This window comes from Lemur catta, chromosome 1 (assembly GCF_020740605.2).
Source record: "Lemur catta isolate mLemCat1 chromosome 1, mLemCat1.pri, whole genome shotgun sequence".
Lineage (NCBI taxonomy): Eukaryota > Metazoa > Chordata > Mammalia > Primates > Lemuridae > Lemur > Lemur catta.
Window position 1 is genome coordinate 120,579,095 of NC_059128.1, and position 25,199 is coordinate 120,604,293.

At 57.9% G+C, this 25,199-nt stretch overlaps 1 protein-coding gene across 13 annotated transcripts in view; it reads left to right on the forward strand.

Moving 5' to 3' along the window:
* Positions 1 to 3,870: 3,870 nt before the first annotated feature.
* Positions 3,871 to 25,199, forward strand: part of MAST3 (microtubule associated serine/threonine kinase 3) — a 33,270-nt gene continuing 11,941 nt past the window's right edge. The window contains exons 1-14 of one of the 13 annotated variants that reach the window (XM_045553741.1): positions 3,871 to 3,916; positions 9,623 to 9,654; positions 19,084 to 19,172; positions 19,251 to 19,323; positions 20,066 to 20,144; positions 20,586 to 20,743; positions 20,936 to 21,011; positions 21,267 to 21,476; positions 21,568 to 21,669; positions 21,927 to 22,059; positions 22,444 to 22,502; positions 22,893 to 22,978; positions 23,357 to 23,565; positions 23,803 to 23,941. In XM_045553741.1, coding sequence (XP_045409697.1) covers positions 3,878 to 3,916; positions 9,623 to 9,654; positions 19,084 to 19,172; positions 19,251 to 19,323; positions 20,066 to 20,144; positions 20,586 to 20,743; positions 20,936 to 21,011; positions 21,267 to 21,476; positions 21,568 to 21,669; positions 21,927 to 22,059; positions 22,444 to 22,502; positions 22,893 to 22,978; positions 23,357 to 23,565; positions 23,803 to 23,941 — 1,484 coding nt within the window. In that variant the 5' untranslated portion in view covers positions 3,871 to 3,877. Of the gene's footprint in view, positions 3,917 to 9,622; positions 9,655 to 11,458; positions 11,596 to 11,851; positions 11,942 to 16,470; positions 16,655 to 19,083; positions 19,173 to 19,250; positions 19,324 to 20,065; positions 20,145 to 20,585; positions 20,744 to 20,935; positions 21,477 to 21,567; positions 21,670 to 21,926; positions 22,060 to 22,443; positions 22,503 to 22,892; positions 22,979 to 23,356; positions 23,566 to 23,802; positions 23,942 to 25,199 lie in introns of those variants that run through there. The other 12 variants (XM_045553750.1, XM_045553704.1, XM_045553715.1 and 9 more) reach the window with 12 other exon arrangements.

Genomic DNA, 25,199 nt, shown 5'->3' on the forward strand with positions numbered 1-25,199 from the left:
AGTGTCCTTGGCCTGGCACGATGGGGACGAGGACCCCATGACCTCACGAGGAACAGCCTTCTCCAGTCGCAGGGTGCAGGCCAGAGCAAGGGGGCAGGGTGGGCTAAGGGATTGGTGCGTGAGGCCTGGGGGAGGGGCAGAGACAGAGAGAGAAGAGACAGAGACAGAGATTGAGAGAAACATAAAGAAAGATGGAGGAGGTAGGAGCAGACCATCCTGAAACACCCTTCCCCCATTCCGGGAGGCACCACCACCTGCCCCATTTCACAGACGGGGAAACTGAGTCTAGAGGCGCTCAGACCACCTGGGGCCCCCAGTGGGGCAGAACTTTGCCCTCAGGAGTGAGGCCATGCCCCAGGGTCTCTCCACCCCCCACCGGCCAGCTCCCAGGCCCTCCCAGGCCCTCCCAGGCCTGAATTTTCCCACCTGCAAAATGGGCGGTTGTGAGCACAAAGCAGGGCCTGGCTCTCAGCAAATGCCACCGGCCAGCTGGCCAGTGCGATTTGTCATTGTTGGTGCCTCCAGCGGCTTCTGCCCTGTCACACCCCTTTCCCACACTCCCAAAGACAGAGTGGCCACTGGAAAAACTTCGAGGGAGGGAGATATAGGGGGAGATGCAGAGATGGACACAGATGTGCCCAGCCCCTTGGGGTCAGGGAAGGCCAGAAGCCAGGAGCTCTGAGGTGAATCAGGGAGGGCTGCATGGACGAGCACTTGAACGGGCCTTTATAGCATCCTTGACAGAAGCCACAGCAGAGGAAAGAGTCTGGGTGATATGCTTTGGGGAACACCAAGATGAACAGGGTGGGTCTGGGGTTCTGTGGGGTGAGACAAAGTTAGGGAGGTAGGCAGGGATCTCAAACACCAGGCTGAAGGGCTTGGTTTTCATGGGCACTAGGGAGCCATTGTGGGTGTGTGAGCGAGGGAGGGGGACCCCAGACAAATGTGAGATGGCATTTCTACCCTTAATGAGGTCACAGCCTGAGCTCACTCTGAGGTTCACCACATCCCTCCCGCCCTTGTGCCACACTGCCACATCTTGCCACCCCTACCTCCTTCCCTCCCTCTCTAGGCCTGCCTGCTGCCTACTCCAGGAGGCCCTGGGGGCCCCTGATTGGCCCATCCTGGCTGCCCCAGAAGCTCAGCTGAGATAAGCTTCCAGGGCTGCCCCACAGACTGGGGGAGGAAGAAACAGGAAGGACCAGGTCACAGGGGCCCCGGAAAACATGACAAGAGGAAATGCAACGTTTCCCCAACCCTTCACTTCTGCCTTCTTCTCAGGGAAAGTGACCCTCAGCCCGACATGTGGTTCTCGAGGGGCATCTAAAGAGGGTGTTGAAGGGGGAGTAGGAGTTTGCAAGGAGAAAATTTATTCATTCATTTAACAAATACACTTATAGGCATCGTTCATCAGTAAGAACAGTTTTCATCATTCAAGCAGGACATTCTAATGCCTCCAGAGGATCGTTTGAGGATGTTTTAAAGAAGACACAGAAGGCTAATAAGAAAACAGTTCATTCAAAGGCCACAGTCCCTGATGCCTCTGGTGGAGACATTTGAAGAGGGTTTTGATGGATGTGTAGAAGTTCACAAGAAAAAAAGTATTTTGTTCATTCATTAAATGTTCTCTGTTGCTTCTCAAAGAGAATTTGAAGTGGATTTTGAAGGATGCACAGGTATTCACCAAGGAAAAATTGCATTCATTTATTCAGTTGGCCAGTCAATAAACACTGCCTATTGCCCATTGAAGGGTCATTTGGGAGGGAGTTCTGTGTAGTTCTCCAGATGGAGCAGGGGCATGTGAGACCTATCTGGTGGCTCTCCCTCCAGCAGGTCCCCATCTGCCCAGCCCAACCACCCCTGGTTCTGGGAATCTCTCTTTACCCAGAATTCCAGCTAAAGTCTCAGGGAAGGCTCTGATTGGCTGAGTTTGGCTCAGGGTCACATGTCCACCTTGAACCCAGCACAGCAGCTGAGGTCAATAAATGACTCTGGGTCACAGAGTCTGGACTAAAGGAGAACTTTGGGGCAGAAATAACCAGCGTCAGAACAGTTGGCCATTACATGACATGAGCTTCCCATCACTTGGGGTAAGCAAGCTACAACCTGAAGTTTATTTAGTGTAGGATTGCCAGATAAAACACAGGACACCTAGTTAAATTAGAATTTCAGATAAACAACATATAATTTTTTAGCATAACTGTGTCCCAAGTGTTGCAGGGGACATACTTAAACATTACTCATTGTTTATAGAAATTTAAATTTAACTGGGTGAATACTTTGGAAAACAGCCTGGTGGTTTTTCCAAAAATTTAAAACACAGAGTTGCATTGTATGACCCAGGAAGTCCACTCCTAGGTATATAGCCAAGAGAACTGAAAACATATGTCCACACAGAACCTCGTACGCCAATGTTCATAGCAGCTCTATTCAGAATAGTTAAAAAGTGAAAAAGCCCAAATGATCCAAGGATGAATGAATAAACAAAATGTACATGTACATACAGACAGTGGAATAGTGTTTGGCCATAAAAAGGAATGAAGTACTGATATTTGCTACAACGTAGATGAATCTTGAAATCTTTTGTTGAACGAAGGAAGCAGACATGAAAGGACACATGTGGCGTGATTTCATCGATGTGAAGTGCCCAGAGCAGGCGAATCCACAGCAACAGAAAGCAGCTTAGAGGCTGTCAGGGGCTGGGGCAGGGCGAACCGTGAGTGGCTGCAAATGGACAAGGGATTTTATTTTGAGGATGATGAAAGTGTTGTGGAATTAGATAGTGATGGTGGTTATACAGCTCTGAATATGCTGAAAACCACTGAATTGTACACTTTAAAGGGGTGAATTTTATGGTATGTGAATTATATGTCAATTTTAAAACTCATATGAGAAGAATGTTTTCCCCAGGGCGTCTGGTGTTTTCATTTGCTCAGTCTGGCCGCCAGAACTAGTGGGCTCCTACAACACCTTGTAGACACCTGGGCCCCAGCAACCCTTCCTGGGGTCTCCCCAGTCTGAAAACACTCTCTGATGTCCAGGTTGAACAGTGCCACAGCTAAGGACAACTGCAGCTGGAGGGACAGCTGGAAGTGGAAGTCCCAGTGAAAGAAAAACTGTGGGTGCTCTCTTGGGACTTTGGACTTTTCCCAGCCTCAGTTTCCCCTTCTGCAAAGTGGCGCTGAACAATTACTTTCAAATATCTGTGAGAGGTGGTGATCATGAGACACTTAAGGTGGGTGCCCAGCCAGGATTCGGCAAAGGCAGCCGTCATCAAAAAAGAAACGGGCAACTGCAGTGGCTACCTGTTTATGTAAATCAGATTATATTGGCACCGGGGCCAGGATTAGGGCGAGGACAAGTAAGGCCAGGGGTGCAAGAACAGGGTCTGATCCTGTCTTTAAAATTGTGATGTTTCGCTCATCATGAATGTTTTCATTCATTTTGATTTAAAAACATCTTATATTAAAATATTATTTCTCTGGATGGCTTAGTTTTTGTCGGGCCCCTTAAATTTTGCACAGAGGTGAGTGCCTCGTTCTTCCCGCTCTAGAATTGGTTCTGCTGTGTGTTCTAGACACATGGATTAACCTCTCTGGGCCTCAGTTTCCTCATCTGCAAAATGGGGATAAACGATGCTCCCTTACTTCTAAGAGCGTTGATTGCAAAATGTTTACTTCCAACCTCCGGGGGTGGGGGACGGGGTCCGAGGGGCGGTCCAGCTCGCCCGGTGGGGGCGTGGCTCTTCCAGGCCGGCTCCCAAGGAGGGGCGGGGCCAGGCCGTCAGCTGACCGACCCGGCCAATGGCGTCCGGGGGCAGGGCCTGGCCGGCCGGGGCGGGACCGGGGGCGGGCCTGGCGGCGCGGACTCGCGGACCATGGATGAGTCGAGCCTCCTGCGGCGCCGCGGGCTCCAGGTGAGGCCCCTGCGCGGGCGGGCGGGCAGAGGGCGCAGCCGGGTGTTCACGGCCCGAAAGGCGCTGCAGGCGGGGCCTCCGCGGGCTTGGGGGAAACTGAGGCAGAGGGCAGGGTGCGCTCGGGTCGGTCCCTCTGCGCAACCGCTTCTCAAAGTGCTTTTCTCCTGGTGGGGGGGGAGATGTTCCCCCCATTTGACATATGGGGAAACTGAGGCTCCATGCGATAGCGTGGGAGGAAGGGGTTGAGTGTTCTGCCCCTCCTCGCCAGCTGTTCTAATAATAATAGGAGCGACAGCAGCCCGGGAGCTCACCATATGTCCATGGTTGTATTAATACTGTGACTAGTGATATATTAATACTATTTCATGTGTATTAATACTGCCTCGGGTCGTCGCTGCGACACTGCATCCCCTCCGCCTCACTTCATCCCTACGGCGAGCCGGGGAGGTGGGGGCCGTCCGGGCGCCCATTTGTCAGATAAAGAAACTGAGGCTCCCGTCAGGGAAAGCAACTAACCAGAGGTCCCCGAGCCAGGATCCGATCTGGCATCCTTCATCAGCTCTCTCCCGGCACAAGCCGCTGCCAGCTAGCTGTGTGACCTAGGGGAGGGCACCCGTGCTTTTCCGGGCCTCAGTTTCCCACCTCATCATGATCCTCCTCCTTTTCTGCCCTCTGGCGCCAGGTTTGTGATGGGGAGGTTGGAATGTGGCATCTGGGATAGCTGAAGGCTAAGTTCGAAGCCACACCGGGGCCATGTGGCCCGGGGGCCATGTGACCTCGGGGGACAACTCCTTTGACCTCTCTGGGCCTCAGTTTCCCCATCTGTAACAAATGAAAAATGAGAATTAAGAAGATTTGGACATTTCCCTCTGGGCGTAGATCACAACCTTAATAAACCATCAGGTTTGTGGCTGGGGAACCTGGAGGTTCATTATTTACACAACGAACATTTATGTAGCTCCCGCTGTATGCTCTGTAGAGTGTTCCCTAACCTCTAGAGCCGCCTTCCTGGACCTCCCCAGCTGCTCTGGGAGGCGGATGCAGGAGCAGCGGTGACCTGGTGACCCTCAGATTTGGCAGCTGTGATGGGGACTCCCAGGCACAGCGTGCGGGGCAGGTGTTTGACCCAGGCGTTGCTGGGTGCCCTGGGCTGGAGGAGGCAGGCACGGGTGGCAGGCCGTTACGGTGTGGGGGGTATGCAGGGAAAGGAGCGATGCTGAGGGAAGCTAGCACCTAGAGAGGGCAGAGCAAGCGGGAGTGGGGAAGGGGCCGAGGCTGGAGGCGGGGACGGGGCAGGCGGTCCTGCAGCTTGGGGCTGCAGGACTGTGAACTCCTTGGTGACGGGTGAGGGGGGTCAGGAAGGGAGCAGGCACAGCTGCAGGTCAGAAACACTCCTCCTCCCCTGGAGGTGGGGGGAGCAGAACAGGAGGTGCTGAGGCCGGATGCAAAAGTGGGGGGCCTGGGCGGATAAGAGGGGGCGGGACGGGACTGGCGAGCAGCGGGGTGTTGTGGGGAGACAGGCCCCGCCTCCAGCCCCAGTTAGACGCCAGCCCGCCCTGCAGCCTCTTAAAATAGAGAAACCGCCTCCGGGTAGGCTAATGGGGGTGCAGCTGACGTAAGGAAGTGGGACCTGTTCCATGGGGGAGGGTCAAACATTCCCCGATGACAAGTCCTACCTTACAGAAAGAGAAACTGAGGCTCAGAGCAGCGTAGCCACTGTCCTGGTGTCACAGAATGTAGTTAGATGACAGTGTCAGGATTGGGCAGGTCCAGCTCCCCCTTCAGCCCCAGCCAGCGCTGGCCTCCATCCGGGATGTGGAGGGATGAACAGGCACCGCCCAGGTGGCTGAGGGCATTCTGGGCAGAGGCCACAGCACATGCAAGGGCCCCTTTGGTTCCCTAGACTGGGAACCCATTTCTTAGGGCCAGAGGCTGCTGGCAGAGGCTGCTTTCCAGGGTCTTCAATGCTGATTTTGAAGAGGTTAGACTTTCTCCCTAGGCTGATAGGGAGCTATAGAAGGTGCTGGGTCAGGGGGAGGACATGCCCATATCTGGAGAGACTCCTCTGAAGCCGATGGGGGAGGGGTGGGCAAAAAGGGCGGAAGCCAGGGAGGAGCATGCCAGAAATTTCCAAGTGGAAGAATGAAAATACTAATAAGATAATAGTAAAGTGTAATAACTGTTCATATTAGCAGCCTAAGCACTGTGCACGCATTTAATTCTCCTAACGGCCGGAGGGGTCGGTGTTTATTATTGGTCCCATTTTTCAGAGGGAGAAACTGAAGCTCAGAGAGGGAAAGTAACAGCCGGGAAGCAGAGAGCTGGAATGGTGTCCGGTCTGGCGCCTGAAGGGGCACAGACGTTGAGAGCTTTGGTCTTGGAACATCATTTAGTCTCAGGGCTCCTTTGAGTGGAGCCCCCTTACTGGCCCGGAACACTACAGCCACTCAGGGGCAGGCTGCTGGTGAGGGCCAGTCAGCTTTCCTGGACGCCAAGAGTCAAAGAGTCAATTTATAAAAGTTGCGGCAGCGCAGGGGACTGGCCAATCCAGACAATAGCCATGGGTGTCCTGTCTTGGTGTGGCAGTGTGAGGCTGGCTGCTGGCTGTGTGCAGGAGAGGTCTGGGCTGTGTGGGGCTGGGGAAGCGGTGGGGACCTTCCCAATGTGGGCTCAGCTCTGTCGTGCATAGCATTTGCAGGGGCCAGCTAATGAGAGCTGTTATTGCTACTAGTACTATTATCATCATCTCTTGCTTGGATCTCACACCACAGAATTTCAGAACACCAGACCCCCCAAACAGAGCATCCTGGGGCAGAGAAAGTGGCCACCCTGGGTCTGGACTTTATCTCCGCTGCTACTGGGAGGCTCCCTTCAGGTTCACCCTTCAAGGCGACCCTGCTTCCTTCCTCATGGCCCAGTTCCGCTTCCCCTCCTCCTCCAGGAAGTCCTCCAGCTGGTGTGATGTGATCCATGTTGACTTCTCTCCCACTTCACTCCACGGAACCAAACTTCCCCTGGAGCTTGGTGCCCAGGAGACCCAGTGCCACCTCCACCCTCTGCATATGCTGTTTGCTGGGCTTGGGCTGTTTCCCACTTGCCTGCTAGGAAATGGTTGATCATGTTACCCTACTGCAGGAAGGCCCTTAGCAGCTCCCCTCTCTGGGTGCCCCAACCCCTTCTCTCCCTTGGGGTCCCTCCTAATCAATCCCTCCAGTATGGGTGTACCCATGGTCTGCTCTGCCTTCTCCAAAGTCAGGATTCCTTAAGGTGGAGCTGAGGTTTGTGGGGAGGCAGCACCCCCCAGCCAGGACAGCACAGAGAGGGATACCATAAATATTACCTTTAAAGGGCGGTTCCAGGGGTCGGCCCCCCACCCGCACTCATCTGGGTGGGAGCCACACTCTGGGGAACAGCCGGCAAAGAGGGGGCCGCGGGCGGAAGCAGATGGTGCCGGGAGCGCAGGGTCTGGGGGTGGTACCAGGAGAGTTCTGTGTGGGTCCAGCTCCCGGGAGCCTTTGCAGGGCTGCCAACTTCCCCACACCGCTCTCTGCCGCTTCGGAAACAACTTTAAGCCGGTGGTTATTATTCACCTCCCACAATCCACAATCGTTGTCTCGGCTCCCATCCACCAGTCCCCCACCCACCCCACCCCCATGCCAGCCCCTGAGCCTGCTACTTATTCATTCTTCCCAGGACCCTATGTAACTGGGCCATTTTCCAAACCCGGAAACTGAGGCACAGAGAGGTTAAGTGCTTGTCAGAAGTCACACAGTGCAGAAGCAGGGAAGCCAGACTGGGAGCCCAGGACTGTCAGAGCTTTGGAAGGAACCCCCGGGTTCAAATCCCTCCCTGCTTCATGTCGCATAGTGGGGGCATGTGGCATAAGACCTCACAACCATTGGAGGGGGCAGAAGACGCCAGTGGTGGCAGTAGTTGGGGTGATGGTTCCTAGATCTATGACTGCTTGCACTGAATGTAGTGAGTCTGTCCCTGGGGGTATTCAAGCAGACAGGAAAACCTCAGGATGGCAGGTCATTCTCTTCCCATTGGGAATGGCTCAGTTTTCTGAGCTCAGGGTAGCTCCAGTCAGGCTTGGGGTGACGCCCCACCCCCGCCGGCCCTTCCACTCCTCCCCTGCCTTGAGACCTGCCCTCCCAGCCAGGTCATCCGGCCGCCTAGCAGCTTCCGGCCCCCTCCAATTCGCTGCGGGGGGCGATGACGTCACTGGTTGCCATGGCGAACAACCCTCTCGGACGTGGGCAGCCTGGAGCCCACCGAGGTAAAAATAGTCTTGCGTCCCCAGCACGGCCGCCCTGATGTGCGTGTGGCGGGGGTGTCCCAAGACCCAGTTCCCTGGCTCTCCTTCAACCGACACACCTGGGCAGCTGGCTTCCCTCCGCGCCTCAGTTTCTCGGCCTGTAAAACTGCCCCTGCGCCTGGTGCATACTAAATGGGAGGAAATTTGCCAGGCATCACCGTCACGACAGCTTCCGTAGGCGCTTAATGAGTTCAACAATAACACAACACCACACAACAACAACAGCAACCATGGTCGATCATGTTACCCCAGAACCCTCCTGATGTTATCTCCAAATTACAGACGGGGAAACTGAGGCACAGGAAGTATAAATCACTAGCATGACTGGAAAGGAACAGATAAAAAACTGGACCCAGGTCCCAGTGCCCTGATTCTAAACTCGTGCTACACAGCCTTCTGAGAATTTAAGAACCCTCTTGGGCAGGCCACATCTGAGGGCAGACTATGGGGTCACAGTGGACCCCAAGCCCAGGGCACGTGGTGAGGACACCCAGAGTTGGTGTAGGTCAGCTTGCTGAGCTCTAAAAGGGTCTTCAAAAGGGAGTCATTAGTCAGTATCCTCATCCCCCACCCCCAGTGCCCGGGCCCAAACCTGCACACATGCTGCAGCGGGTAAGGACCCGGGGCCCTGTGGAACGGGGCCACTTTCCAAGCAAGGAAACTGAGGCACAGAGAAGTTTAAAACAAACTATTAGATAGTGGGGAAAGATAGTAGAAAAAGACTATTTTTACCTTGGTGGGCTCCAGATTATTCATTTTTAGCCACTATTGACATATTTAATTCATTGTTTTAAATAATTTTTAAAAAAAGAGACGGAGTCTCACTCTGTCACCCAGGCTGGAGTGTAGGGGCTCAGTCATAGCTCAGTGAAGCCATGAACTCCTACACTCCAACTGTCCTCCTGCCTCAGCCTCCCCAGTAGCTAAGACTATGGACATTCAGGCTGGGCTGATTTTTTTTTTTTTAATTTTTTGTAGAGATGGGGTTTTGCTATGTTGCCCAGGCTAGTCTTGAACTCCTGGCCTCAAGTGATCCTACTACCTCAGCCTCCCAAAGTGCATGAGGCCATTGTGCCTGGCCAATAAAATTATTTTTAATGCAAGTTGGGTAGGAGCTGGGTGAGGAGGTAGATGAGGAGACTGACAGGGCCCCCAGGAAAAAGGGGTGTTTGCCTTGAGACCTGGGGAGTGGCTGCAGTTTACTAGGGCCAGAGGGGAGGGAAGGCAGTTCTGAGAGCAGGGCTGGGCCCAGTGTGAGGAGTGAGAGGGAAGGAGGCATGGGCTGGAGCAGCCAGCAGGGGACTGGTTGGGGGTCATGGTGGGTAGAGACCCAGAGCTTCCACGGGCTTGTCTTTCTGGGAATGACCCGCATTTTTGTCTCATTGCAGAAGGAGCTGAGCCTGCCACGCCGGGGACGTGGGTGAGTGCACCTGGGGCTGCAGGGCTGGGTGGGGCCCTATGGTCCTGGGTGCAGATCCTTCAACAGCAGCCAGAGTTGTGAATTAATTTAATACAACACTTCCCACCTTGATCCTGCCCTGCTGTTTGCAAAATACTTCACAAGCACCTCACTGGGCTCTCCCTGCAGCCTGGGAGGCTCCTGCAGATTTGCAAAAGATGAACCTGAGCCGTGCAGTGAATTTTCATCACCAGCTTCAGGGCACCCAGCTTGGAAGGGGGAAACTTGTCTGGAGTCAAGAGTCCAGACTGTAGAACTCCAACCCAAGTATACTGGAACTGGCTTGAATGCCTCCCACGATGGGCAGCTCACTTCTTTTCAGGAAACACTGGTAGAAAATCATTTCTCTTAGCATCCCATTGGTGTTCCTGTAGCTTGGCGTTTTTGGATCCCAAAAGCTTAGAGGACAGTTTTGTTTAATGACTTCACTCGTTCACAGATGGGAGGAACAAAGTCCAGGTTGCCTTGAGCTGGTGGTTTGGAGGAGTATGAGTGTGGACACCCCATCTTTGGGGGCTGCATTTGCCTGAGTTGGGGTGGGAATCACTGAACATTTTGTAAGCACCACTGTATGCTGGGCCCTGTTCAAGTGTGGGGGACACGGATAAGTCAGTGTCAGGCCCTGCCCACGGAGCTTGTTCCCTCTGGGGGACAGCATAGTTGAAGTGATGTATGCAGGGGAGAAATTAACCAGAGAAAGAAGGGGAGGGGGCCTGGAGGTGGCTGTAGCCTGAAGATGTGGAGGCCTCTGGAGGAGGAGGAGGAGAGCTGGCCAGGGCAAAGTCTGGGGACACAGAGGGGACAGCAGCGGCCAAAGCCCTGAGATGCTAGCAAGCTTGGCACTGAAGGCAAAGGGTGAAGACGGGGTGGCTGAGTGGGATGAGCAAGGGGAGAGGGGAAGAGGAAGGTCTTGCGGATAGGGTCAGAGTGGCCCCCAGGCCCAGGCCATCTGCTCTTGCTGCATTGGTGATGGGGCAGCTGGTGGGGAGGGGCGGGGCCTCGGACATTGCCTTGAGGACGAGGCACTGTCCCCAGCCTTTGCCCGAGTTGGGGGCAGGGTGGTTGATGGTGAATCAATAGGACCAAAGAGGGCAAAGTCCCAAGCCACGGGGCAAGACGGAGCCAAAGACTCCCTGAGGGTTGTCCATTTCCTGCCATCTGCCCTGGGCCCGACTAGGTCCACCCCGGGGCCTCGAGGGGTCAGAGCGGGACACAGACACTCCCAGATAGTGGGGTCTGGATGACAGAGGCGAGGATGGGGCTGGGGACACCCTGATGGCGGGGGAGCTGCAGGGACGGCTTCGCGGAGGAGGGGCCGGTGTGGACGAACTCGGACATGGGTGAGGGGCGACGTTCCAGGCCAAGGGTACAGCTCGAAGCACAGGCTGCAGGCGCGGTCCGGGCCGTGATGTGCGCGGATGGGCTTGCGCGGTGGGGCTGGGGGCGGGTCGCGCTCGATCCCGGGGCCGAGAGATCGACCCCAGGGCCCGGGCGAGGGCGGAGGCCCGGCCGGGCCCGGGTCGGGGCGGGCCCAGGCGGTGGAGCAATCGAGCCGGCCGCGGAGGCGGTGACCGCCCCTGCTTCCCGGCGCGCGGCTCCGGGGCGCGACACCCGGCGGACTCGGCGTCCCCACCCGGCAGGGGCCCTCCCGCAGCGCGACTCCTCCCGCCGGGCAGGCCTGCGCGCAGGTGCGGCTCGAGCCCCGCCTCGGGGCGGAGAAAGCCCGCCACCCCCACCCCCCGCGCCCCCGGCCGCCCAGCTGCGAGCGAGTCCGCCGTTCCGCCGGGCGCGCGGCCCCTGCGTCGGTCGCTCTGTCTGTCTGTGCCGTCGCGCCGAGTTCGCGCCCGGCCTCGGCATGAAGTCCCGCCGGGAAAAGCTGCACATCCCCGCGCTGACCCTCGAGTGAGTGTTGAGGGGGGCGCAGGGGGCGGGGTGGCCCGGGGAGAACCGGAAGACAACGACCCTCCCCCCGCCGCATGTCTGTTCCTGTCGCCCAGAAACGCGCCGCCGCCTCCGGGGAGCCCTCCCGGGCCAGCGGTCCGGCCCCGCCCTAACAGCTTGCCCTGGCCTTGGAAGCACATCCCTGATCCGGCCTCCGGGTTCGGCCTCCCGCAGGGGCTGCCGCCTGGTTCACCGTCCCCGGCCTCTTTCTTTGCAGTCTGTCTCCGAGCAGCCAGAGCCCGTCCCTGCTGAGTCCCAGCAGCCCCTGCAGCCCCTGCAGCCCCTCCCTGGGCCTGCACCCCTGGAGGTAAGTGACAGCGCGCAGGGGCAGGGCGTGGACATCGCCCTGGCACCCCAGAGCCTTGGAAGCCATCCAGACCCGGTCCTTTCCCTAAGGTACTGTAGGCTGGTGACATCACCTCTCTGGGCCTCAGTTTACCCGTTCTTATAATGGTGCTGCGATCCACACTAGGGCCATGATGGGAAAATTCCATTTTCAGCCATGGCAGAAGGTCTTCCATCTGACAGGTGGCCAAGGCCTCGCCAGAACTTGGGCTGTTGCCCAAGGACTTCCCCAAGACAGGTGCTGGACTCCCAGGCCACACAGGGCCCTCCCTGCTGAATCTGCTTGGGCTGTGACTTCAGCGACCTGGCAGGAAAGCTCCTCCCTGAGAACACACACCCCCCTCCCTCCCGCAGCTGGAGAGGCCACCATTAGAGCCCTGTGCATTGAGCTACAAAGTGCTGTGGGGAGAAAAGCACCAGCCTGCTGAGCGCCAGGCCTGTACCACGTGCCCTCACCAGAGTCAGTTGAGGGTTCAAGCCACTCTCTGTGACTGGGCAAGTCTCAGGGTCTTGCTTCGGTACAGGAGGACAGATTGTGGGCTGCTTGCATGATTGGGGCAAAGGTTCAGGGGGAACAATAGACGTGAGGGTCAGTGATGTCTAGAATTAGAGGGCCCATCAGTCATTTATACCTTAGTATGAATGAGCTGCTCAGATCTTTCCATAGACATGTAATGGGGTGAAGAGGGAACAATATGGAGCCCACACTGGGTTCTGGGCAACAAGGAGGTACCTTCCTTCATTTGGCCAACAAGCACTCATTAGGCATCTGGTGTTTGCCAGGTGCTAAGGGCATAGCCATGAACAAGACATAGTCCCTTCCTCTGGGGCTTCTCCCACAGCTTGGGGAAGTGGGCAATGCAAAAGTAAATGAGTAAACAAGATATGTTCAGACGGGGACCTCTTGGGGAGGTGATGTTTGAGGCAAGGCCTGGGCAGAGCTAGGGGAAGATTGGCACCAGGCAGTGGGACCTGCCCTTGCACAGGTCCTGAGGCAGGATGGAGGTTTTTAAAGCCTCTGTGGCTGCCTTTGGGGAAGAAAGGTCTGCTGGGGACAGGCATGGACGTGGCAGAAACAAGACAGTGGCTAGGACAACATCTAGGCAGGAGATGGTAGGGCCTGGACCAGGTCAGGGTGCCCAAGGAGAGATGGAGGCTCCTGTCCCCTCCATTTAGTGGAGGAGAAAACTGAGGCATATGACCTTCTGAGAAATGTGTAACCAGGGGCACCCCAGGAAAGAGTGCCAGGCCAGATCTGACTCTGAGTTCTTGGCTTCAGCCCCAGGTGAGGATAGGAGGAGTGGAAGGATGGATCCCTGTGTTGAGAGCGCTGAGCTGATTTTACCAGGAAGAGCGGGGCAGAGTTTGGGGCTGGAACAGAGGCGGCCAAGCTGCCTCACTCACCACCAGGGGGCAGCAGAGCCTCATTGCCTTGGGCCAGGCAAGGCACTGCCTCCCTGCCTCCCATGCTCCTTGCACCTGGGGATAAGTCCACATTTGTCCCTTCAGCCTCCAAACCCCACAGGGCCCAGCCCCTGCACACAGACAGACACCCCCGCACCCGCGCCTGCCTTCTCCCCGTCGGGCACTGTGCTCCAGCTGCTGGCTTCCTGAGCTGATCCTCTAGAATGCAAGCTAGTCCAACCTCAGGGCCTTTGCACCTGTTGTCCCATCTTCTTCCTTCCTTTTTTCTTCTATCACATCCCCATCAAGCCCTCAGATGGGAAAGCTTCCCCAGCCACCCCTCCTTCCAGGCCCTGGTTACATCCATTATGCCTGCTTTTTTCTGGAGTGGTTATTGGGTTGTTTTTCACGCCCAGAGCCCCTTGAGGACCAGACCTGGATCTGTCCTGGTCATGTTCTATCCTCGGGGCAGGGCCTGGTATACAACAGGTGCTCAGTTAATGTATGTGGCTTGGATGAAGGGGCAGCAGCTGGGAGGGCTCTAAGCTGTGCTAGTGGTAGTGGTGGTGGTTGGGGGGTGGTGTTGAAGAAGCTTCTGAGTTGAGCCCTCGCGGATAAAGAGGCTGTTCCAAGTAGGAAGAGCATTGTCAGAGGAGCATTCTTTCTGGGGCCTTGAATGCCAAGGGCAAGAAGAATGTGGATTTATCTACCTAGGGCATTGGGAGTTGTATAGGGTTTGGGCTGGGAGGGGTGTGGACAGTGCATGGGCAGGTGGGAAGGGCTGGGGTGGTTGCACTAACAAGGAGTTAGGGAGGGGGGTTGTACCTACCAGGGGCAGGCACACAGTAGTGTTGCCATTTACACAGTCACTGGCACAAGCAGAGAGAGGCAAATGTCAAGGTCACAGAGGGGGCAGGGACAGCATTAGGATCTGAGCCCTGGGAGAGGGATTTCTCCAAGAAGTGTGGTTTTGCTGTAAAAGCAGTAGGGAGCCATGGAGGGTATGTGAGCAGGGGAGGGGCGTGATGTGGTGGGCAGTGGGCTGGACGCCAGAGATCAGTGGCCCAGCCAGCCATTCATGGCAGACCTTCGCCATGGCAGCAGGTTCCCTGGGTTGTTGGCTGTAGCCTTGTTCTGCAGAGCAGGAAACTGAGGCCAGACAGGCATAGCAGAAGCAGTTGCTGGGGTGCCAGGGCAGTGGGTGTAGGTAATGGGATGTGGGTAGGTATTGTTGGGTTCACCTGTGGCTGGGGATGAGGGGGTAGCTGCTCTTCACTGAGTGTGTGCACAGGTGTGTCCTGGCACATATGGGGTGGGGTGGCTCTACATGTAGTGACAATATGTAGAGACTGTTGCTCCATCCTCACTTTGGTCCCCAGACTCAGGAACATCTGTCCCCTGCATGGGGCTCAGGCCAGACACATGGGTGCCATAGGTGATCACTCATGTCCCTCATCGTGTCTGGCCCTTACATAGCCTGCCCCTTGATCTCAAAACAAGTCCAGAATCCACTTACTTTCCTCCACGGTATTGCCATAAATCAGGCCACAATGTTCCCCTCACAGACACTGTCCCAGCCTCCTGCCATGTCCACTTGCGCCCCCAACGGTCCCTACTCCCCATGGCTGACATAGGGGGATTTACAAACATAGTCCAGATCACATCCCTCCCCTGCTCAAACACCCTCCATGGCTCCCCATTTCTCCTGCAATGAAACCACATTCCTCCCTGCAGCCCACAAGGCCTACATGGTTCGCCCCACTGGCATCTTCCCCTCAGTGCTGCATCAGAGAGCTGTGCCCTTTGCCTGGGACACTTTCTGCATGGCCAACTCCTTTCCCTTCTCAGTGCTCCGCTGGCTGCCGCTCCCCTTTGCCCTGTTAGCTCCTTTGTTTTCCTTTCTCAACTTTGGTGTTTGAAGTTATCTTGTTCATTTAATTGTATCCTGTTTACTCTCTGCTTTCCCCACCAGACGGGAGGCCCCTGAGGGCAGGGATTTTGTGTGGCCTGGTGCCCACTGTGTCCCCAGGGTTCAGCACAGGGGCAGGCACACCGTAGGTGCTCAAGGAATGTTTGTTGAGTGAATGAACGGCCAGATATGGGTGTTTGAGCCCGGGGTCTGGGGATTCTGGGGAGCCCCCCTGCTTCTGACTTCCCTGGGCTGTCATGAGAAGAGGAAGCATTAATTCAGTACCTACTGTATGAGACTTCTCCTTCCATAGTAGCTTCCACAGTGAACATGTACTGTCCCCTTTCTGTGTCTTCTATTCTATTATGTTTTCACTACGGAGGATGTTATAGATCCCGAAACAGGCCTGGAAGTCAGCCTGATACTGTAGATACACTTGTAGGCGCCGCCTTACATCTCATTTGCATGATCCTCGCATTTCCTCCCATTTTACAGTTGAGAAGCTTGAGCTGGGGCCGTTCAGTCAGGTGTCCGATTCCTGAGTGTAGCCGGGCTGATGGCTTTTCCCATCACACCTGGGCAGAACATGTCACATGCCCCTGACGCAATCTGCCAGACACACCTGTGCTGGTCCCGTGCTGGGAGATGTTGGGACCCCAAGGAGCCCCAGGCCTGGGGAAGGCAGAGCCGGACACACGAGTGCGCGCGAGTGAGAGTGCTCCAGGAGAGGTGATGCTGAATCCTGCCAGGCTAGTTGCAAGTAGCGGGGCCAGGGTGGGCGTGGTGACACGAGCCAGGCCGGGACGGTGGGCGGGTCCTGAGTGCGGTGCTGCACTCGAAAGCGCTTAGCGCCCCGGGGAGAGGAAAAGTGATCGGATTTACGTTTGGACGGAAAAGAGCCAAAATCCCCGGCTCTAGGTTAAATTGCGGCCCCGCCCCGCCCCGCCTCCCGCGGCCCTGGCAACACCCCGCCCCTCTATTCGCGGCCATGGCAACGCCCCACCTACTCGCCCGCCCGCGGGCCCGACGGCCTCGCTTCCGCGTCGCTCGCCCGGCCCCCGGCAGGCTCCGCCCCCGTGCTCGCCGGCGCGGAGTTCGCGGCCGCGCTCGGGGGCGCGCGCTCCGTCTTCGCTTCCACACCGCCCCCCACCCCACCCCCGCCCGGCTCCGCGGGGCTCCCGGGCCTTGCCCGCTTAGGGGGTTCGCGCCCCGCTGCCCCCGGCTGCGCCCCCGCGCGGTCCCGGCCCCGAGCGGCGGCACAAAGAGACGCGGCATGTCCGACCCAAGCTGCTGGACGGCGGTGGCGGCTCCCGGCCGTCGGAGCCGCCTGGCCAAGGGCGCGCTGCTGCAGCGCTCTAAAAGGTAGGGCGCCGGCCGGCGGCCGGGCGGCGCGGAGTGACCGGGAGCGCGTCCGGCCGCGTGGCGGGCCCGCACCGCTGCCGCGCGCGGCGGCTGGAGGAACGAGGGGTCGCCTCGGAATCAGAGCATACCCGGGGATCCCAGGCACCCCCTTCGCTCCTCCCGCCCTGCACTAGGGTGTCTGTTCGCCGGGTCGCAGCTAGGGATGGGGTCAGGATTCGAACCCGAGTCTCTAGGGCTGGGCCGAACCAGGCAAGAGCTTCTTGGAAAAACTGAGGCTGCTCTGTCCCTAGAGCCCATTGGGTGGAAATGTTGGCTCAGAAAGCAAATATTTACTGCAGGAGGCTGGCGTGGGGGTGGAGTGTCGGGATCTCGAACAGCTAGGGTGAACCCCGGGCAAAACCTGGCCTCCATTGGAGTCTCGGTTTCCCCTTCTGACAAGCAGAGAGGCTGAGTGAGGGCTGTGGATTTGACAGGGCCTGGGTTCAAATTTCAGCTCTCCCACAACCAGGCTGTGTGACTTCAGACAGTTCCTTAACCTCTCTGTGCTTGGGTTTCTCATTGGTGCTGGGCTGGGGCATTCCCAGAAGGGAACACAGGCAGGTTCTGGGCGGTGGGATCAGCTGCTGAGGGACCTTGAATGCTGAGTGCAAGGCTTAGAGCCCCCTCCAAGATCCTGGGACCCCATAGAGTGTTTATGGATACTGCAGGGATGGGGTGCAGGAAACTGGCCTCGGGTCCCCACTTTCTGCCATGTTCTCATTTTCTGCTGTGTCTTGGATACCAGGGGGTGGCTATCGAAGGGCAACTTCTCCAGGTTCTGAGCCTCCCCCAGGGAGGGTTAAGCACACAGCTGGCCCTTGAGAGGTGCTCAGGAAGTAAACAGATGGACCCTAGTTCTCTGTTGAGTCTTCAAATTTGGCTGTTTTCAAGGCCTTGCCTGAGAGGAGGGAAGCCAAGTAGGTGTTTTTCCCAAATGCCGTTGGAAGAGGCAAATGATTCAGCAAGAATTACGGGGTGCAGCACGGGGGTGAGGAGCCAGGTGAGGGGCCAGGAGGATGTGGGGATTGGGGGGGTGGCAGGAAGCATGGCAGGAACCTGTGGGTTTCACTTTTGCTTCTGCACCTCAGGGGCTGGGACACGATCCCTGTGGCTGTTGATGTCTGTGGCCTCAGTTTCCTGGTCTGGGAATTGGATGCAGCTGATCCCTTCTGTCTTGGAGGTTGATTGGGATTGGCACGTGTCGGGGACTCAACTTACTCAGCAGGCTCTGCGTGTGCTCCCACTGGGCCAGGCACCGTTAAGCGTCGTACAGGGAAAGACAGACAACGACATATGTACTCGCGCCGGGCCCAAAGCTGAGCACTGTGTGTGGGTTTCATCCTTCGAGATATACAGATGGGGAAACTGAGGCTCGAGGGCAGCCATACATGGAGCCGTGGGCAGGCTGGGACCCTCTTCCCTGCCCACCTTGTCACCTGTGCCCTTTGAGGATCATGCTCTCCCATGCCTTGGCCTGCACTGAACCTTCTTTCTGCCTGGGACCCCATTCCTGTCTCTCCGGGCCCCAAGGCCTTGTCTCCCTCCCTGCACAGTTCTTGTGCTGCGTTGGTGGCTCGGGTGTGTGGGCTGCTGCGCTTGTCGAGTGAGAAGAGCTGTTGCTGTTGCTGTTGCTGAGCGACTGCTCTGGAGGGGACGGCAGTGTTGCTCCGACTTCCCTCTGCTGAGGCGGGGGCTGGGGCCAGGGGCCAGGGGCCAGGGCCCAGGTGGAAGCGAGGCCAGGCAGGGTGCCCACGGCCTGCGCCTGGGGTTTGGTGCGCAGGAGGAGCTGGGGTAGGGAGAGGGAACGTATGGGCAAAAATTGGGCGGAACAGACAGGGCTGTGAAAGAGGCTGTTGCCTTTAGGGGTTTTGACTGGGTCAGACTCGAATTTTAGGGAGATCTTGGGGACGAGGAGGGGTGCTGAGATATTGGGGCAGTGGCCTCCGGGAAGGGTGTGTAGAACGAGGTGGGAGTCTGGCCCCGCCCTCCGTGCGTTCCAGGGTGGCTGTCCACCCTCTGCCTGGCCTGCTGGCTGTGGCTACGGCACGGGCAGGGGTGTGGGATGGGATTGTGAACAGAGAACCCTGAAAAATGGGCCGTAGGCTCCTGGCCATGTGCATTGTCCACCATGAGGCTGGAAGCACTTCGTGCCACCCCTGATGACAACACTGGCAGTAGTTTTAATGATAAGGAATACTTGTCAAGTGGCGGCTCTGCGCTAGGCCTTGACGGCTGGGCTGGGTGAGGCTTTGGGGGACCCACCTGGGGGCAGCGTAGGAGTGGTGACGGCCGCGCTCCCCACCCTGCTCCAGAGGCAGCTGCCCGTGTGCTATGGGCCGCGCACATGGTCCTCTCGGCTGGCCATCTGATCTTGTCCCTCCCCCTCACAGCTGCCGCAGTGGGAACCGCAAGAGCTTGGTGGTAGGAACGCCCTCACCAACTCTTTCCCGGCCCCTGTCACCGCTGTCTGTCCCGACGGGTGAGTGTGGGAGGAGCAGGTGGGCACTGTGTCCTGTTTCTGCCCCCACTGACTCAGTTTCCCCCTCCTCTTCCTCAGCAGGCAGCAGCCCCTTGGACAGTCCTCGGAACTTCTCAGCAGCATGTGCCATCAATTTCCCCTTTGCCCGGAGGTGAGTGGCAGTGGCTTTGGGGGACAGTGCTGGCACAGCTGATGAGGGGGCGGGCGGGGCCATGTGCTTGGTGGCTGGACCTGGCTCCTCATTGCTTTCCCCTGGCCCCTGGTCCCCACATGGTGGTGGTCTCTCCCTCTGGCCTCCTTCCCTGGCAAATGCACAGCCTTCTGCAGCCACGTCCCACCCACAGACGGTAATTTTCTCCCCCTTGGGAGGGGGAGGAGGACAGGGATACCGCGCAGTCCACGAATCATTGACTCACTAAAAAAGTCACTTACTCACTTTACAAGAGCTCATGGAGCACCTGTTGTGTGCCAGACACTCGCATTTCACTTATTCAGTCAACAGCATTTATTGAGCGCCTTTTGTGTGCCATGCGCTGTGCTGGGGGGGGGGCGTGTGGTCACGAATGGGCGGCTGGCCCTTGGCCTTTGGGGAGTCCTCAGTTTGATGGTGGCAGCCAATGCGTACTCCAGCAGCTGCAACTCAGAGGTTGAGGCATTGACGGGGGACACACTGGCAGCTGGGGTCAGTGAAGGCTTCCTGAAGGAGGTGTCTGAAGGATGGACAAAGAGAAAGCACACGGAAATCCCAGTGGTCAGACTATATCTCCGTGGTTATTTTATTAGAAGGTCCTTCCTCCAACAGGGCCAAAATCTGCTCGCCATGGTGTCTGCCCGTGGTCCCCACAAACTACAGGGGCCGGGCCTTCCTTCCATCTGTCCTTGTTCCCCTCCAGGGCAGACGGCAGAAGATGGTCCCTCGCGTCTCTCCCGTCTTCTGGCTATGGAACCAACACGCCCAGCTCCACCCTCTCGGTATCTACAGACCTCCTTAATGGCCAGACGGGGGTGCTGGGTTGGGGTCGGGGGCACATCTTTGGTTTCTTTCAAGGGGTTGGATAGTGGTGCAGTCAGCAAACATCCTGGCTGCCCTCTCCGTCCCCCCTTCTGGAAAATGCAAGGGCCCTTGAGAAGACCCAGCCTTGGCCCCAAAGAGCCCCCAGCCTGGAGGCCACAGATGTCCCTAGCCTGTGGGGTCAGGGCCCGGCTAGAGGGTAACTTAGGACTGCCAAAGGGAACAGTCAAGGAAGGCTTCCTGGAGGAGGGGGCTTCAGAGCTGGGGTTTTGAGGGATGCGTAAGAGCCAGGCGGGAGAATGTCACCAGCAGCCTGGGTCCTGAGGGGTGGTGCTGGGGTCCTGGCTGTGGCGTTGATCATGAGCTCATGGCTCTGATTGCCCCCCGCAACTCCCCACCAGTCAAGCTCATCCTCCCGGGAGCGCCTCCACCAGCTTCCCTTCCAGCCGACGCCGGACGAGCTGCACTTCCTGTCCAAGCACTTCCGCAGCTCAGAGAGCGTGGCTGATGAGGACGGGGGCCGCTCACCGCGCCTCCGGCCCCGTTCCCGCAGCCTCAGGTAGGCCTTGACCTCAGGGCCCAGGCCCAGCCCCTCCCTGGGCTGGCTTGGAGACCCACACCAGCCCCTACCTTGCCCGTGCCTGGCCCCTGACCTTCTTGCCTCAGAGTCCTACCCCCCCCCACCCCCACCCCCGGCCCAGGCTCAGTCTCGGATCTCACATGAACCAACAAACCAACCGTCCCCTTTCAGCCCGGGACGCACATCAGGGACCTTCGACAATGAGATTGTCATGATGAATCACGTGTACCGGGAGCGGTTCCCCAAGGTGCTCGGTGCCTGGCGGCCGGACCGGCCCCACCATGATGCTGTCCCTCCGCGGCACTCTGCCGTCCTGGTTGTGTCCCCTCCTGTCTGTCCGTGTCTGTCTTTCCCTACCCCAGACCCCTCCATCGAAGGATGGTGTTCCCTCGCCCACTGCCCCATCCCCTCTCCCCTGACGTTGCTTCTTCCTGTCCCCATCTGCACGTGTCACCCTCCAGCCGCACCCTCTAACCCAGCGGCCCCCTGTCGCCCTGCCCAGGCCACAGCGCAGATGGAGGGCCGTCTGCAGGAGTTCCTGGCGGCCTACGCCCCCGGGGCCCGGCTGGCGCTGGCTGACGGCGTCCTGGGCTTTATCCACCACCAGATCACCGAGCTGGCCCGAGACTGCCTGGCCAAGTCAGGCGAGGCCCTCGTCACTTCCCGCTACTTCCTGGAGATGCAGGAGAAGCTGGAGCGGCTTCTGCAGGACGTGTGTGGGGCGTGTGGGGCGGGGAGGGGCGTGTCCCCTGGTGGGCTGGGGCCGGGGGCCTGTGGGTGATGCCACCACCTGTGTCCCGCAGGCGCATGAGCGCTCAGACAGCGAGGAGGTCGGCTTCATCGTCCAGCTCGTCCGGAAACTGCTCATCATCATTGCGCGGCCGGCGCGGCTCCTCGAATGTCTGGTGAGTCCCTTTCACACAGCCAGTGCAGGGTCCTGGTGCAGCTGACACCAGGCCGACGACAGTTCCCACGTGGGGGGCTTTGAGAGGGACGTGGGGTGCCACCAGGCTGGGTGGGCTTCCCCCAGGAAGGTGCAGGAGCCAGGACCTGGGGAGGAGCTGCGGCCAGTGGCGAGGGTGCCCCAGGCAGAGGGGTCATGGGGGCAGAGACGTGGAGTTGGGACCGGGCTCTGGCCGACCAGAGCCCCTTGTGCCCCCAGGAGTTCGACCCTGAGGAGTTTTACCACCTGTTGGAAGCAGCCGAGGGCCAAGCCCGGGAGGGCCATGGCATCAAGACGGACCTGCCGCAGTACATCATCGGGCAGCTGGGCCTGGCCAAGGACCCCCTCGAGGGTGAGCCGGGGTGGGGCCCGGGGTTTGAACCTAAGCCCGTGTGACTCCAGAACCACCATACCATCCTGCGTCTCCCTATGGCCCTGCCCTTGGCCACCTGCAGGAAATGCCCCAGATTCCTGGGGTTAGGTGGTGGCTGCCGATATCCCCAAATGCTACCTAAAGATGGCCAGGATACCTAGAGACCAGTGGCCCTTCTAGAAGGTTCTTCAGTCGTTACTTAGTCCAGCCTCCCGTGCTTGGCTCCAGGACAGCAGTGTGGGAGCTGGGCAGGGGAGATACTGCATTCCTGGCCCAGGACAGGACCCGGGGCCCCTGGGAAGTTGCCAGATGATGAAGAGGAGGCCTGGAGGCCCCTTTCGAGGCTCTTCCTTTGTCTTGCAGAGATGGTGCCACTGAGTCACCTTGACAAAGGACAGCCCCCAGCCCCTGAGTTCCCAGAGGTAAGTCACAGAGCTTTGGGGCCCCACCTATCTTGTTCTTTCTAGGGTGGAACAGGTGGCCACGGGGAGGGCTGGGCTTGCCGAGGTTTTGCATGCAGTAGGCACTTAATAAACACCTGTGGCTTTGGGGGGGAAGGTAGTGCCAAGTGGGACTGCCTCGCTTTGGAGGTCAGGTGGGGCAGTGCCAGAGGGGACACTGGAAATGTACGTTTTGAAGGATGTGTAGGAGTTTGCCTGGATGGGGGCACAGCTTGAGCAAAAAGCTCAGAAACTCGGAAGTTGAGCTGGAGAAGTCCGGACAGCGGAAGACATGGTGTTTGGGCTTGAAGGCGGGAGGAGCCTGGCCGGCTCTGCAGTGGGCAGGACCCTGAGCCCTTCCTGTCCCCCCAGAGCCGTGCCCTGGTTGGCCAGTCACGGAGGAAGCCGTGTGAGAGCGACTTCGAAACCATCAAACTCATTAGCAACGGGGCCTATGGGTGAGTCTTCAATCATCCATGGACCCGTTTCTCAGATGCCCAAGGGGATGGCTGAGGCCCAGGCAGCCCTTTTGTCAACTCCGCCTCAGCAAGGCTCACACATTCACCAGCGAGACTGGTGCAGCCAGGGAGACTGATGAGTTTGGTGGCCGCAGGCTTTTGAGCTAAGGGTTTCAGCCTGCTGTGAAGAAATACACAACCCAGGGGCCAATACACGGGGCCATTTTCAGCTCATTTATATGACACCAGGGGACGGTGGTGGCTGCTTTGGGAGAGAGGGGCCAGGTGAGGAGGAACGGTGTCCCGGGAGGGCACAGCCCAGGCAGAGGTGTGGGGGCTCCAATCTTAGGCCTCCCAGCGAGCTCCCCCACCCCGCAGGGCCGTCTACCTGGTGCGGCACCGTGACACGCGTCAGCGCTTCGCCATCAAGAAGATCAACAAGCAGAACCTGATCCTGCGCAACCAGATCCAGCAGGTGTTTGTGGAGCGCGACATCCTCACCTTCGCTGAGAACCCCTTCGTGGTCAGCATGTTCTGCTCCTTCGAGACGCGCCGCCACCTGTGCATGGTCATGGAGTATGTGGAAGGTACGGTCACTGAGGCTTGCATGCCTCCGGTGATGGGGAGAAGGTCCCAACCTGGTTGGGGAACCCTGAGGAACCCCAGTTGGAGGCAGGGGGCCCAGCCACGGGGTTTCAGGGCTGGGGGAACCTAGACAGGACTGCAGATGGGAGCCTGGGGGGTAAGGGAAAGATGGACATCCTAGGCTGGGGGACTGACGGGCAGAGGCCTGGACTGGCTGTGACCACGCCGCCCCCTCCCAGGCGGTGACTGCGCCACACTCTTGAAGAACATGGGCCCGCTGCCCGTGGACATGGCCCGCATGTACTTTGCCGAGACAGTGTTGGCGCTCGAGTACTTGCACAACTATGGCATCGTGCACCGAGACCTCAAGCCGGACAAGTGAGCTGGCACCTGGCACCGTGGGGCCTGGGGAGGACCGGGCTGCTGTGGAGGTGGGGGTGGGGCTGATGGGGGCAGGGCCCAGACAGGCTCAGGGGCGGAGCCTCTGGGTGGGCCAGGGACTGCTCAGGAGCCCACCTGTCTAAACTCTGCTGGCGTCATAGGGCCCCTCCTGGCAGGAAGGCAGGGAATGTGCACATGTTGAACACCTCATGTGTGCAGAGGAGAGGAGAGCAGGCACTTGCTAGACATCTCCTCGATGCAGGAGGAGGCCATGCTGCCAGTCAAGAGGAAGGATGTGCACTTAAGGTGCACAACTGTGGGGTGAGGGTGGGGGGAACTGTGCACTCAGCTGCTGCTGCACAAAGGGGGAGAATGTGCACTTAGGAGGCACCAGCCATATACAGAAAATAGTGTCACATACTTTGCAAGACCTTTTATGTGAAGAAAGTGACTGCACATCTTGAGCACTTGCTGTGTGTTAGTGCAGGGAAGAAAGGAAGAGAACATGTTGATCGAGAGCCTTAGGATGTATTGAATAAGCACCTACTGCATGCCAGATCCTCCATGGGTGACTGGGAGACACAGGGCTACCTGCTTTGTAACCCCTTTATGGTTTTCAAAGCACCCTGCATTTGATGAGCACCTGCTGTGTACAGAAGAGGGGGTTGCCCATTTATTGAGTGCCCCCTGGATACAAGGCAAGGACTGCACGTTTCTCAGACGCTTGTTATGTGGAGATGTGAACATAAGTGTTAAGAGCCTTGCGTGTTGTCAGGGCGTTTTGCAGTTTGCAAGTGGCTTAGAAAACAGACATGTATTTGGCCCCTGCTGTATACCTGGGCCTGTGCTGGATCCTCTAAGGAACCTGGAAACAAGTATAACAACTTCTCCCACATTGATGTTGGGTTTCTATATCACAGTTTTTTGATTGGTGTGTATTTATTGGGCACCAGCTGTGTACAAAGTGTGCAGAGCAAACAGCTATTACGCAATGACTGTGTGCCAGGTCCAGAGCACTCAAACTGTCTTATTTTGCGGTTAGCATGTATTGAGCACCTACGGCGTGCCAGGGACCAGGGCACTTTTCACAGAGGTAGGTGCAGAGATCTGTGACCATCTGGCCTTTGGGGGATCTTGGGGTGGGATGGGATCTGGGGAACAAGGATGGGACCTTCTGAGGGTCTTGGGTCAGACCCCAAGGCAATACCTGCCTCTCTCGAGCTCAGGACACTCTCATCTGCAAGAGGGGGCAGGA